General features: G+C 36.3%; 1 protein-coding gene across 1 annotated transcript; it reads right to left on the bottom strand.

The window, feature by feature from the left end:
* Nucleotides 1–564: 564 nt before the first annotated feature.
* On the bottom strand, nt 565–13,561 carry LOC147537758 (Protein phosphatase 2C family protein). Its single transcript, XM_086644420.1, has 9 exons — nt 12,981–13,561; nt 11,408–12,573; nt 11,069–11,208; nt 10,547–10,619; nt 9,235–9,322; nt 2,387–2,556; nt 1,395–1,538; nt 1,054–1,182; nt 565–916 (listed from the first exon to the last, which is right to left on the bottom strand). The coding sequence occupies exons 1-9, from the start codon at nt 13,219–13,221 to the stop codon at nt 746–748; spliced, it is 2,322 nt and encodes a 773-aa protein (XP_086500546.1). The 5' UTR covers nt 13,222–13,561; the 3' UTR covers nt 565–745.
* Between the last annotated feature and the right edge of the window lie 1,055 nt (nt 13,562–14,616).

Genomic DNA, 14,616 nt, shown 5'->3' with positions numbered 1-14,616 from the left:
AAATTAAAAACTGAGGGGTTTCAGCTATGCCCACCACCATAGTGGTTCCCTCTAGCTCAAAGGTAACTCTCTAGTTTTTTTTCCTTCACTCTTATTCTTCATTCATTCTAATCGATTTCGTACCGTTTAAGAAGAATTTTTTTATAGCAAATGCTTTAGTATGGGAAGATTTCCTATATATAATTCTTACATCTCCCGACGTAGTGTAGATTTCGACGGAGTGAATAGACAATACTAAGTAAAATATATAACAAAGTTTTTTTTTTTGATGAAAAAAATATATGACTAAATTAATGTGTAATTTATATACTTTAACTAAAAGGGCACAACAGAGCTGTTACAAAAGTTTATATACCTATTATTGTAGGAACCAAATCAAACTAGCCATCAAACTTAACTAATATGATTCCCCAAGAATCACGTAGTGAGAATGCGATTCCAGGAATCACATTCTCACATTTTTGAACCTATGACTCTCACATTGTCGAACTAGAAGCAGTACCAACGGTACAAGCAATTGGCAGATTACCCTTGTTAAAACACGGAACAGTGCTTTAGTCAGGGTTGACTGTAAAATCCGAGTAGGTATATACTTTTTCCCCTTAAAATATACACAATGTAGGTCAGTAGAGATTAGTTTTTGAAAACAAAATATATAGACAGCCGACTAAATACAAGTGTTGAGGACTTCAATTTCTTATTTAAACTTTTTACCTCAATTATTTAAAACCAATTTCCCTAAAAACTATACATCAGAGTTCTTTTGTACCAAAGAAACAATGACAGTCACATCGTCCAGCTTTCCCCCTGAGAATGATCTGTATCCCGCTGCCTTTGCCGCATCTGCAAATGGACTCCTTGCTGTTTTTGATCGTCCCACTTCTTGTGCTCTCATAGTTAAGTAGTCTGCTATTTCCTGATTAACATTATTACGACGAAAACTTAAGCAACAATAACAATGAAATAAAAAAATTACTCCAAACTCAAGGTCGGGATTGGGCTATTAGCAATTTACAAAGGGAAGAAAATCACAGAGAATGAAGGTAGGAAGACCTTAGGTTTTAAATTGGCTTGCAATGACTGTTCGATTATCAATGCTATTTCTTGCTCATATAGGTTGTCAAAAAGACCATCTGTTGCAGTGACAATGACATCACCTTCATCCAAATGGATATCGTATTTCTGAAACAAAGATTTATTGAGTAACATATTATCAGAAGTTCGAACGACTGAGTTTTGAGTAGGATAAATATTCAGAAATGTTGAAGCTGTTAGATTACCTTCGTAGGGAACAAATAGTGGGCTGACTAGCGCAGCCTGGTTACTGGCCGGTGGTCAGCCCCACCTTTTTTGCATGAAAATAAATATAGATAAGAAAGTGAAGTGAGCTTTACCTCGATGAGCTCAGTAGGATCATATCCTCTTGCAATTTGTAATGGGAAGTTGAACTCATGAACCATTGGTGTTGATCTTCTGAAAACACTGCCATTTCTAATAATGATGAATCCAGAGTCTCCAATATTTGCCGCATGGAAAACCTGTGTGAAAGTTATAACAGTAGTCCCACGTGAACTCGTGAAGTACTAAGAATCACAGCCTCACTAATTAAAGATACTTCGAAACTCTACATCTTACTTGGTTCACGTTCATGACTCAAATAATTCACAGTGAACAGTGAGGTTGGTGCTGACAACGGTTGAATTAGTAACCTCAAAGGCCAAGAGAGCCTAAACAGTTATAAGCACAAGAAGCAACATCTCCCAATTATGAATGTGCTAAAGATGACATTATGAGCCGTACTTTTGTCGAGTCAGAGACTTGGAAATTCAAGATACTTTAGTAGGGTACACTGATATTTTGGACCTAAATCTACAGTAAGTTCAATAAAATCGTACTGGGACCATCAAATGTCACCATCTTTTGGGTATTAAGTATTATCAGTTGTCAAGAAAAGTTATATATGTAAAATAGAGGACCTAATAACTCACACTAAAATACATGTACACGGCTGCATTCCCGGAAATGCCATTTTCCCATTAGCTGTATCTGACGGCTCATAGTGGTCGCGGCTACGGATACCTATTACCTAACACTCGGCCTTCCATTTTTGAGCCTTCCTCTACTCACACCTCTATGTCCCTGCAGAACTTTCATACAGAGAAACATGGACTTACCATGTACGATACTACCATCACTATCCTACCCTAGCTAGCAAGATCTTTGCAGATAACTCTACTTTGTGACCGAGCAGAATATACAAGACACTACAGTCTCCAGTCAGATGCTAGCTTCTCTTTTCTTAACTTCCTTTCCTTTTTTTATTTATTTACGGTTTCACTACTATCGCCACATTAGTGGGAGGTATCATCTAGTTATAACGACATACCTGACCATCGAAGTAGGCAACCAAAACCGTAGAAGACCCAAGGGAACGAGCATTTGCAGCACTCTGAATGAGAACCTTATCTGGTTCAGAGACTGGAACTTTTTGACATTCTGATATAATCTTTTCACAGTATTCCATTAGCTCTTGAGCGTACAGTCCTGCATTAATCCCTGCAGATAACTATGTACATCAAATCAGCAACCAGAACCAGCCACGCTCTATGTAGTTGGTCTCCGTCTCCGTCTCGGTCCGGTCGAAGGCCGAGACCGAGACGAACCGAGACACTAGGCCGAGACAACATGTATAGCTAATACGTACTAACTAATAAGCTTAATAACCTGACTCTTCATTACCTCATAATTCTCTAGACTTCAAACTTAAAACTACTTCAATCGTTCATAATAAACAAAATCTTATCATAATAAAAATATCGCATTTTAATCTACTTTTTTTTTTTTTTTGTTGAGAAACATTTTAATCTACTTGAATTTTCAAAGTCTGTACAAGGCAAAAGACCTAAAATATCTATATGATGGTATTGCTACAATGCTACTTGTCTTAGATTGATCGGGAATATAATAAAAGGCAGTCCCTCCGTCCCAATTTGTTTGACCTTTTAGGAGGTTCAACTTATTAAGGATTTTCATTTATTGCTTGCTAAATAAATGTATTTGCCTAAATTACCCATAGTTACTTTAGAGTATTAAAATAAATACTATATTGGAAGTAGTGTAGAACCAATTGAAACTTTTTATTACTATTAAAAGTAAGGGTAGATTGGAAAATGTCAATAAAATTAGTAATAAATGAGTCTTATTTGAAGTAAGTGGAGAAACCTTTTCGGACCCAAACAAAATGGGGCAGAGGGAGTAATATATAACAGCATACAATTAGAATTTAAAGTATCCAAAAAAAGTTCCAAGAAATTAAAAGATGGTGTTTCGTTCTCAGTCTAGGTCTCGGTCTGTCTCGGCCGAGACACCCGAGATTCTCGGCCAAACCCCAACTCGGTCGGCCGAGTCTCGTGAAACTATCAGTTATCGTGAATTTGTGAAAGCATCCAGAACCAGCCACACTCTAGAAAACGTAATTTAGTCGATGGCTTTCTTTATAATACTTATTAGATATATTCAAACAGATGGCATATCTCTATAACGAAAAAGGACATGTTTTCTTGGCTTAACGTACTTTCAACTCATTCAAATATCTGTAACATTTTCTTGTATACCCCAAATGGCCCCCATAATATGACCAACTTGTAGAGTTAGCCCCCAACATTGTCCTCCTTTCCCACTTGACCCCCTTTTTCAGTTGTCGTTTGTCTTCCTATTAAATTGGCGTTTACCTTCCTTGTTGTTTCCTTCCATGTTCTTGAGCATTTATTAGATTTTAACTCTGCAAATAATCTCATTACCTCTCTTAAATTATTACTTTTATTTTTCTCTCTCGTCTCTAATCTTCATCTTCTTGGTTGCTTCATCTCCATCTTCTCTCAAATGGATGAAAGTATGGGGTTTGCGATCTGGTTGTTTTGCAAATTCATGTGATAAGCGCAGGTATATTTTGTTCATTGAATCACTTCAATTTTGTCTTAATGACTTGATTAAAATCAGATCTTCTCGCCATTAAACATTTATATTCTCTCTTCACAATTTTCTCTTTTTGATTCATTTATCAGATCAAGATCGACACCACTATCACGATGACGACAGCCGGTGCTTCTGCTGATGTCCAAATTCTTCACTTGCGTCTTTTTTGTTATGATTTAAATTTTAGTGCTTTGCTTATTTATGGGGAAAGAAAAATAAAAAAACTTGTTAGAGAGAGAAAATGAAATTATGTGGAGAGAGAAACAATCAAACCTAATTAATGCTCAACAACATGGAAGGGTAAAACAGGCAAGGTACCAATTGAATGGGAAAACTAACAGTAACAGAAAAAATAGGCCAAGTTAAAAAGTTAGACAATGTTAGAGGCCAACAGGGCGAGTTGGTCATTTTATGAGGGCCATTTTGGGAATTGACACTATTTTTTCGATCATTTTTTATGTATTCTAATTGACACTATTTTTTCAATCATTTTTTATGTATTCTATTGTATACTGGTAATCAAAATTTCATAGTTGAAGGGTCAACTCACCTTTAAGTAAATCTACAAAAAAAGAAATAAAAGACAAGATATGGTGGATTTAATAGTTGAAGGGAAAACTCATCTTTAAAGATAAGATTAAAAATTTAGTTATAAATAGTCATTCTATTTTACATTTTTTGGTAGACCTCTAGGTGAGTTGTCCCTTCAACTACTAAATCCACCATATCTTATCTTTTACCTCCTCTTTTTTGCAGATTTACTTAAAGACGAGTTGTCCCTTCAACTATTCAATCCACCACATCTTATCTTTTACCTCTTTTTTTTCAGATTTACTTAAAGATGAGTTGTCCCTTCAACTGTTAAATCCACCGAATCTGATCTTTGACCCATTTTTTGGTAGACTATAAATTTTAACTCTATCTTCTCTACAATTTATCTATATATAAACACATACTTTAAACGTTCTAACATATCCATAGTCTCTACCCATTTTATCATATCCAAATCTTTCCCACCTTACAAACATGGCAAGCAAAAACAATAATGTATCTCGTGTTTCTTCCTTTTCCACCGATGAAGACATCGCTTTATGTAATGCGCATCTCCAGATATCTCAAGATGCGATACAAGGTAACTTACAAAAAAAGGATGCATTTTGGCTTTGGATTTGAAATTTATGAGAAAAATATGGCCGCCAACTTAGTTAGCAAATTATAACGCTCGATGGACCGCGATACGAAACCAATAAATATATTTTGAGAATGCGTGCGTGAAGATGAAAATCGAAATCAAAGTGGCGCCAATAAGCTAGACATTCTAAGATTTATATAAGATTGTAAACATTTGTAAATATTAATCTCATATATTGCATTTAATTTATCTTTAACTCTTGCAGCTTCTTCAAGCCAGAGAATTATTCAAGAGCAACATCCCAAAGAGAAAAAAGGATTCTCACACATGGCCTATACTTCATGATACTAAAAAATTTGCTGAACAAAGAAACGAAATTATACTGGGAATTTTAATGGATCTCCATTAAATCACCTACACCAGAAATCAAACTCAGGTGTAACATTTTCAGTAAACCTTGGAGCGGACGAAAATCAAACTCCAGAAGGAGTGCAAGCAAGTCAATCTAGTCGACCCACAGGAAGAAAGAAGGAAAATATGAGAAACAGGATGGACGACTCAAAAAGTGATTTCATGAACAAAATGAAAGATGAAGGAGGTAAACTCATGCAAGCAACGTTGTCAAATCGCAAATCGTACGTTGAATCGATTTTTATTTGAATAAATCGAATCGTCAAATCGAATCGCAAATCGTAAGATTTAAATTTTATTACATGTCGATATTAGATTAGATATTTATTTTATAATTAAGAAATATAACTGTTTATATCCATCTATTCCTTCATTCTTACTTGGGCTTAAATATACTAGCCCCACAAATAGAAACTCATTTCAGAATGCAAGCTCTTCCTTCCATACAGAAATACTGTGAGCTGTACATTGAAGATTTTAGGAAAAGTTTTAAAGAGAGAAAATGTCAGCTCTACTTCCCATAAAAAGACCGTGAGCTGTTAATTGAATAGGTTAGATAAATTTTTAGAGAGAAAGAGATTTAGAGAAAAAACCAGCTTCCTGTCCTATGTTTTCTCTGTCTACTTTTTGAAAGAAAAAAGGCTGAGAAGAACAAGAAAGCAGAGGAAGAAACAAAAAGAAGACCTGTAAAAGACGAAGAACTGTGTAGAGGAGCAAGTTTATCCCATTTCACATTCCTATTTCTTTCTTCAACAAGTTCAAAATTTTTGAAGAACCCTAAACCCCTCTTCATCTATCATTTTCTTTAAGTTATTTGAATCGTGGGATTCAGGTTGAATCCACGATTCAAATAACAATTTTGCAAGAAAATCATCCACTTTAGTGCAGAGTATGATCTATAGACCGATTCAAATCGTCCAATTTAGTGCAGAGTAAGATCTAAATCGGGAAAATCGCACGATTTTGGCATCACTGCATGCAAGCATTAAAAGATGAAAATATACGAAGATGTCATAGGCATGTAGACAGTACCCAAGTCAAGTTAATAAAAGTTCAAAATGAACGTGATAGAATTGAGATTCAAATTATAGGCGAGGACCTTAATTCCATACCCCACACGCTTGGAACGCCTAGTACTATCGTCTGAGGAAAGAGGAAATCATTGGGAAAAGGATTCAAATGAGGGGAAGGGATACATAGATAGATTTGGATTTTGGAAGTAGATTCAAAGATGGATCCGAAAGTGGATGCAGAGATGGATCCGGAAGTGGATGTGGAGATGGGTCCGGATATTGAGACTTGCCTCTATATTAGTGATTTAGGTGGTGTTTGTTTTTTAATATTTTCAGATCTGAAATCTGAATTGGATTCCAATTCAGATTTCAGATGTTTGTTTTTGGATTTAAGAAAATCTGAAAAAAATTGCTGAATTGGATAATTGTCTGAATTGTCTGAAAAAGAGTCCTATTATTTCAGACTTCAAAACAAGTCTGAAATAAAATGCCAACTTCTGAAATGAGTGAAATGACTCTTGTGCCCCTGTATTAGAAAAAAAATTCTCCCAGATTTCTACCACCACCAACGGACAGCACCACTGCCACCACCAACAGAACACCACAACCGCCACCACCACTGCCACCACCAACAGAACACCACCACTGCCACCACCAACAGAACACCACCACTGCCACCACCAACTAGAACACCACCACTGCCACCACCACCAACAGGACACCACCGCCATATAAAGATGACAAAAAAATCACTATGAGATAAATAGACATACTCTAACAGAAGAGTTGATCTTGGCATCTGCAGAATTCCAAACCCTAGTTCCAGCTTGATTGGTTCCAACAGGATTGATTGATGATTGGGAAGAAGAGATGGGTCGAATAGGTTGGAAATCATAGCTAGGCAATATATCTTCTTTAAGCTCTTTCTTCAAACCAATATCAGAATTAGGTTTTTCTTCTTGAGGGTTCAAAAGTTCGAGGAAAACGTCGTTCTGGGGTGAACCGGATAGATCCATGATCTGTTTATCCATGAACTGAGAAGTATTCATGTGAGAAATTAGGGCTTCTTCTTCTTCTTCTTCACTAATTTTCTAGGTTTAGATTAGGGGGGAGATGGCATTAATAATAGATATTAACAGAGTGGATGAGTGAGAAAGTTGAGAGCTTTAATAGGAATCTTCCATGGGGAGGGACTCTGGATTTGGGAGATAATCTAAGGTGAACAAGAAGTTGAGGTGTTAATAATCTCTCTTTACCTACTACGATTTCTAGGGTTTCAGGTTTAGGTTAGCAGCTATTGGAGAGAGAGGGAGCAGTAAAGAGAGAGAACAACCATTGGGAAAGAGAGAGATAGTAGCAGCCATTAGAGAGAGCTAAAAGGTGAACAAGAAATTTTAGGTTTTATTGGGCTGCCATTGGAGAGATAGGGAGCAGTAAAGAGAGAGAAGGTGAAATAGAAAGGAATTAGGGTTAGGTTTAAGTCTAGGGGTTGTTTGGCAAAAACATATAATAAGGGTATATATGTCAAAAATGCTATTCAGACCTAATTATTCAGATTTAGAAAACAAACATACTAACTTACAAAATATTCAGCCCAATTCAGATTCAGCCAATTCAGTTAAGTCAATTCAGATTCAACCAATTCAGATTCAGACATTAAAAAAAAACAAACAGCACCTTAGTTTAAATTTAACTAGTGCAATGTTTTCTTTATTTTTTTTTGGTATAATGTTTTTTTTTTCATGCAATGTTTATTTTAATCTCATATGTTGGTGATTTTTAATATTATTATTGTGTCTTTTTCAAGGGTAAGAAATTGAAAAATCGTCTGCTAGATATTCTAATATTTTATAGTTTCATTTTGTATAGCCTTGTGGGGCAATATTGGCTTTTTTAAAGGGTAAAAATTGAGACTTTTAATTGCACCCCTTTTTAATCCTCAATTAACAACACTGATGTCGTAAGAGCTTATCTGTCCGACGATAATTTCATGCTACGAGAATCATTCTAGACAAGAGAACACATCTACAAGATCATCTATTTATATTTAAATTTAGGGCCACTAATGGTTGCATAAAGATATTGTCGGTGTTAATCATTAAAAGCAGAGACACATCAAACAAGAAGAAGAGGCACCTAATTTTAATTCTAAGACAAAAAATGAAGTTAACGAAAAAGGGCCTATGTGAGACAAAGCATAATAACAGTAAAAGAAATGTGAGACAATGGTTGCAAAATGTGATTTACTGTAACGTCTTCCAACATGATATGGTGAAAGGCCATGTTCCCCTTAAAATTGTCAAAAACATGTTGTCTAAAGATGCCCCAATTGGTCTTTAGAAACTATCCACATTCTTCTAATGAGGGGCTTAAAGGCAAGCAAGAAACAAGTGGTATCACATTCCAGGTAATTTTAAGTTACTATTAGTGAATTAAATGATTGAATTATGATCAAAATGTACAAGTTCATGCGATTGACATAAACTCAAAGTTCATAACCATTTTGAAAGCTACCAAGGCTTATTTCAGTTTGTTAAATTATGGATAATTAGGTACCTCTGAAGTCTGCAGAAACACATTACGACACATTACATATGAAGTATGGAAGGATATGGTTTGACTTAATGCCCGATCTTTCGGATTTTTTAGTAAAAATAGAAAGAACGAGTGTTCTATAAATGGCAATTCGAAAATAAGGAGTACCTTCAAGGGACCACTGACCAACTCCATCAGCTACACCTAACCAATTCTGACATGTGATAAAATATGCATCCTCTCCACCTGTTAATGCCTGCATTGCTATGTTTATTCCTTTAGGAAACTAAACTTGAAATTTCGTTCTTACAGATAGACTGCAGTAATTAGGTAAGGTTATCAACCACCAAGAAAAACAAATTTACAACGACGGAGGAGTTTCCTCTTATAACCTGATTTACAACCGTTGAATATTATGGGTGGGCTGTACGCTCATTGAAGCAACAAAAGACCGAAATTTTTTAAGCTTCATTCACATACAAAAATGTAGGAAGTCTACAACAGGTCAGATCTTGATAAACAGCATATGTCTTATACGAGTTTTTCGCAAGAGGTCTAAAGTCATGCATATAAATTCTCAAAAGAAAATGGTTTCCGAATAATTCTTTAATATTGGTAAATTCAGGAACCAGGTTAGGTAGATGAGTCAATAACTCAATACATGAAATGTATTGTCTAAGCGCAGACGTCTCTTGAGGTTGGCATTGGTGTTGATTTGGACCACAAAGATGGATAATGTGTTCATAGTTGTGCATCTTCTCTAATTATAAGCAAAATTTGAATGCCTTTGAAATATGAACGGTTAGATAACATGAATATAAACATCTATATAATAAACCAGAAGGGAAAACGCTGACTGGGACAAACACCCTTTTTAATAAAGGATATTGTCTAGAAGCCCTTCCCAAATTTTAAAATATAGTCCTTTTCAGAATTAAAATAACCTATTTAAGAAAAAATAACCGTGTCCTTCTTAGAAATAAAATATTTAATTTAAGAAAAAAAGGGGAAAAAATTTGCAAGAGTTAAATAAAGAAATTGAAATCTCTCTCTCAATAAAATAACTAATTTAAGAATAGGAAACAAAAGAAAATAAACAATAAGTAGAATACCAAAATAATAAATGTGGAAAGTCGGGTGACATGTTTGGGGAGAGCGCCTAGAGCAATACTATTAGGCGCCTATAAAAGCACTGCGTTAAACTTTCGTCACATTTGATTGATACAATTGTTCGTGCCCTAGGGCACCGGATTTACCCTAGTATATATATATCGGTTAACTTCATTACGCTAGATCAAGTCCCATATAGATCATATAATCTTTTGAATCACCAAACAAACCGCAACTTGATTTCATTGAAGTAGTAGTCATTGTAAACTAATACTTATTTTGCTACAAGATACCAAAAGCGGAGCATAGGCATTTCTGATCCACTACTACTAATAAATAAGTGAACAAGTTTAAGTCAACAATGATATACCTTAGAAGGATGTGGCAACATAGCAGCACCTGAAGATAGGACAATTTTTGGTGTGGAAACTGCTGCTATATCCCTATATCATAAATTCATACTATCATTCATAAACCAACAAAATTGACCAATTCATCCGAGAATAGATATGGTAATTTCAATTCCAGCCCCTCTTCAGCTAAAAAACAAAACTAAATTTTACAAAACATCGCTCAGTTACAGCCAACAAATGGAGACTAAAATCATTCGCAAATGGCTTCAGTAAGGTAGGTAACAGTGTAACACCGTAAGACATAGTTTTTTATTAATGTATAGCAAGATTACCAAGTGAAAGAAATGACACAATCTGAGTTCAAAAAATACCTTCCAACTTTTTTTTTCCTATTCCCTTAAAGAGTAAGTTTTCATACTATATGTGTAATATCTAGAGCAAGATATTCAAACCAATGCTGCTTACAGATTTTTGGTACATTAAACCAATTAGACCGGAAGACCCAAGCTAAAAAAAATGATGAAAGATAAAAATGTTACCTGTTAGATCTAGGAGGAACTTCCAAATCTGGAAACTCTACTCTTTCTGTGTGTGTCAAATCAACACCACCCCCATCGTTCTGTGTATCTTCTTCAGTGCTTACTGTCTCAACAGTGGAAGAAAGATGTGTATCTTCTACCTGAAAGATATAAATATACAAAGAACTGCTAAGGATGTATAAAGCTAATTTCAACTTTAATTTGCAATCTAGTATCTTACGCCTATTCTACCACATACTTTTTACTGCAACATTTAATTCGAACTTAAGGTAACACTAAATAGATTAATCTCCGTGAACATGATTATATATTGATATTATATTGCTAAATCAAACTGACCATTTCGGTACACGGACCAGTACTAGTTCCCTCGTGCTCTTCACCATTATCCACATCAAGAGCAGGATCAAGCTCAACATGGTTATCCAGATCAACAGCAGGATCGAGCTCCATAGTAGTCAGAGGCCTAACGTCATCTGAACCATCTTTCTGACAGCTTTCTAATGTGATTGTGCCTTGATTGTGGTCAATATCTTGAACCGTATTTTCGTCCATAACATTAGCTTTTGTATTTACCACTTCATCTTTTCTGGAAGCACCAGTTGGCTTTACTTTCTTCATAAAGTCTCCCTCAGTAGCAATGGACTGAAGCATAACTTCACCTACATGCTTCTTTCGGAGGTCCTCCTCAGGATGCTCGGCAGCAGTAGGAAAGGTAATGACTTTGTCCTCAACTCCTCCAGAATCTTCTGCAGAAGCATAACTCTTTCCTTCGTCAACAACATTATTCAACTCTGAAGCAGTAGTCGGACTTATAACCCCATCTATATCCTTCTCTTCAGAATCTTCACCAGAGTCAGTAGCAGCATCTATGTCAAGAACAGAGTCAGGCTCTAAAACAGTAGAAGGAAGCATGGCATCGTCTACATGGGTTTCTACACAATCCTCCTTAGCATGGCAAGTTGTCGTGGCACCATGAACTGTATCAGGACATGCGGTGGAACTAGTTAGTTCATTGTGCGTTGTATCTTTTGGACGCTTCTCCTTCAATCCCAAATTATTTTCACCAACAGACTCAGCTGCACTATGATCATCGAACTCGAACAAATCACTCGGTTCTCTGTCACTCAGCCGTTTACCAACGACAACTTCTGCAGTCGAACCACCAATTTCTTCTCTCTCAGATACATGAATGCCCTCTTCTTTCAGAATTCCACTAAATTCAGCAGTACTTATCTCATTTTTATCTTCCTCGCCACGAGAAACTGCAAAATCTTGTTCTATGGTATCCGTCTTTTGTCCTTCAACTCCGGAACCCTTGATACCAGTTGCCACTTCGTCCACTTTAACCTCTCCTATATCAGATGGAACTACAAGTTCATCATCTTTTTCCACACGAGCTGAACCATATTCTACCTCAAAATTTCCTCCATCCATGAAAGTCGATTCCTCGGGTTTTGTCTCTTTTGGACCAAAACTGAAAATGATACTTCCGTCCGGATGCTCTGTGGAAATGACGAAGTGATGTACGAATAAGCAAAATGCAATATAGAACCATATTGATCGGAGAACACTAAACATGACCATGTTGATAGACTGACCTAAGAAGAAACTAACCAAGTAGAGATTAAAAAGAAGGATTATCTGATACAGTAATTGATATCAAATTGAATCTTAACCTGGCTATCTAACAACGAAAATTCAGATTTTCACTTGTTCAAATTCCAAAGTTGCCATTAATGCATACTTATCACTCAATAAGGATACAAATTTGAGGACTCGAGAAACCCTAAATATGATAATGTTCAAAAACTTGGGCAAATTAGATATGAACAACTACAATTTGAAACACTAGTTCAACAATTGAACCCTTACTAAGTCTAACAACGAGAGTTTAGACATGAAAGTGTACCAGTAGTAGAAACGTGATGAAGATCATCAGCAGAAATGGATTGTGGTGGAGGAAGAGGATTTGCTGGCAATGATTTCGCAAACATCTTATGAGAGGATGATCTTCGTATAAATGGTAATCGGCTAAACGAAGAAATTTGTATAATACTAGTACTGTATGATTGACGAGAAATGCAGAGAGTGTAAGAAGATGAAAGGTTTAGTGAGCGAAAGTCGGGATAAATAGTGATGAAATCCGCCATTATTATAAAGTACTAATTGGTTATATTGAGTTGAAAATTAGGGTTTGAAAGACGACGGAGAAGTAGTCAGTGGTTATCATGTTTCCATTGCTGCTGAATCGGAGTGAAGAAAGTGTGAGGTGTTCCTGAGGAGAAAGAGACACGTTTATGAAGAGAGAGAGAGGGAGAGAGAGCGTTCTGGTTGGATTTGTCCGATTGGAAAAAAGAAAGAGAAAAGGATAAGCGCCATACTATTCACCAAAGGGAAACTGAGTGGTCGAGAGGTTAGTAAAGACTAAAGAGTTGTCGTTTAGTTGGGATTTATTTGAATTAGTTCATTCCAAACCTGTGAGTACTTTGACTAAGGGTGGGAATCGGGCGGGTTCGGACGGACTCGGGCATAATATAACCGGGCTCGGGCGGATCGGGCACTACATTGTGTAGCCCGCGACTAATTGGCGGGCGGATCGGGCCGGACAGAAACAACAAATTGAAGGCCCGTAGCCCGTCCGAACCCGCCAGCCCGAGCGGGCTCGGGGCGGACGGGCTCGGGGCGGACGGGCTCGGGTGTTTTATAGAAAAAAAGTGTTTAACTTATCTCTTTCAAAAGCCCCCCCATCCTTACATAAAAATTATCAACCCCTCTCTAATTCTAACTACCAGATGTGGGGCTAATAATGTTAAACCAAACTTCTTCCCTTTCTTTAAGTAAAAGACTCCAAACACTTTGTAATTATAAATACACAATGTGGGACTAATACTTTTTAAATTTTAGATTACTTTCCATCCTTCCCTTCCTTTAAATATAAGTCTCCAATCACTTTTTAAGTCTAAATAGACAATGTGGGACTAATGGTGTTTCCCTCTTTTCTTGACTGATACTTTCAAATGCCTTATAAAGCAAAGCGAATTGTGGGTTATTGGATCGAAAATGAACAGACTTTTTATCTTGTGAAATATTCTTCACGTCGTCAAATCCTTCCGAATGATCAGTATCATCTCTACTCTTTGCATCCGCATGAATCAACTGTGCCCTATTATTGGCATCACTTGTACCTGAGAACTCGTCCCAACTATAAGCACCGTAGTTTTCTACTAATATATGGACTGACTGTGGCTCCACGTCTTTACTTTGTTGTAATGAACACAACTCAGGTGGAGGTTGTTCTGATTTCAGGGGGAATGGAGATTAAAACGTGTTCTAATCTTCCAGTCTTCTATCAAGTTCTTTGTCTTCTAGGCGGAAATCTTCTTCTAAGAGACTAAGACATTGTTTCTTGGTAAATCACTTTTGCGGGTTCGGTTTAAGAAATCATGAAGTTCCTGAATGCAGATTCACAACATTATAAGATAGACCAAATGCATTTTTTGTGTCACTTCGATTATTTTTGACGAAATATTAGTATGCATTCAATA

The sequence above is a fragment of the Eschscholzia californica genome, unplaced genomic scaffold (assembly GCF_041429995.1).
Source record: "Eschscholzia californica isolate CP2 unplaced genomic scaffold, dmEscCali1.0.p SCAF_5, whole genome shotgun sequence".
NCBI lineage: Eukaryota > Viridiplantae > Streptophyta > Magnoliopsida > Ranunculales > Papaveraceae > Eschscholzia > Eschscholzia californica.
This window is presented reverse-complemented; position numbering and strand designations above follow the sequence as displayed.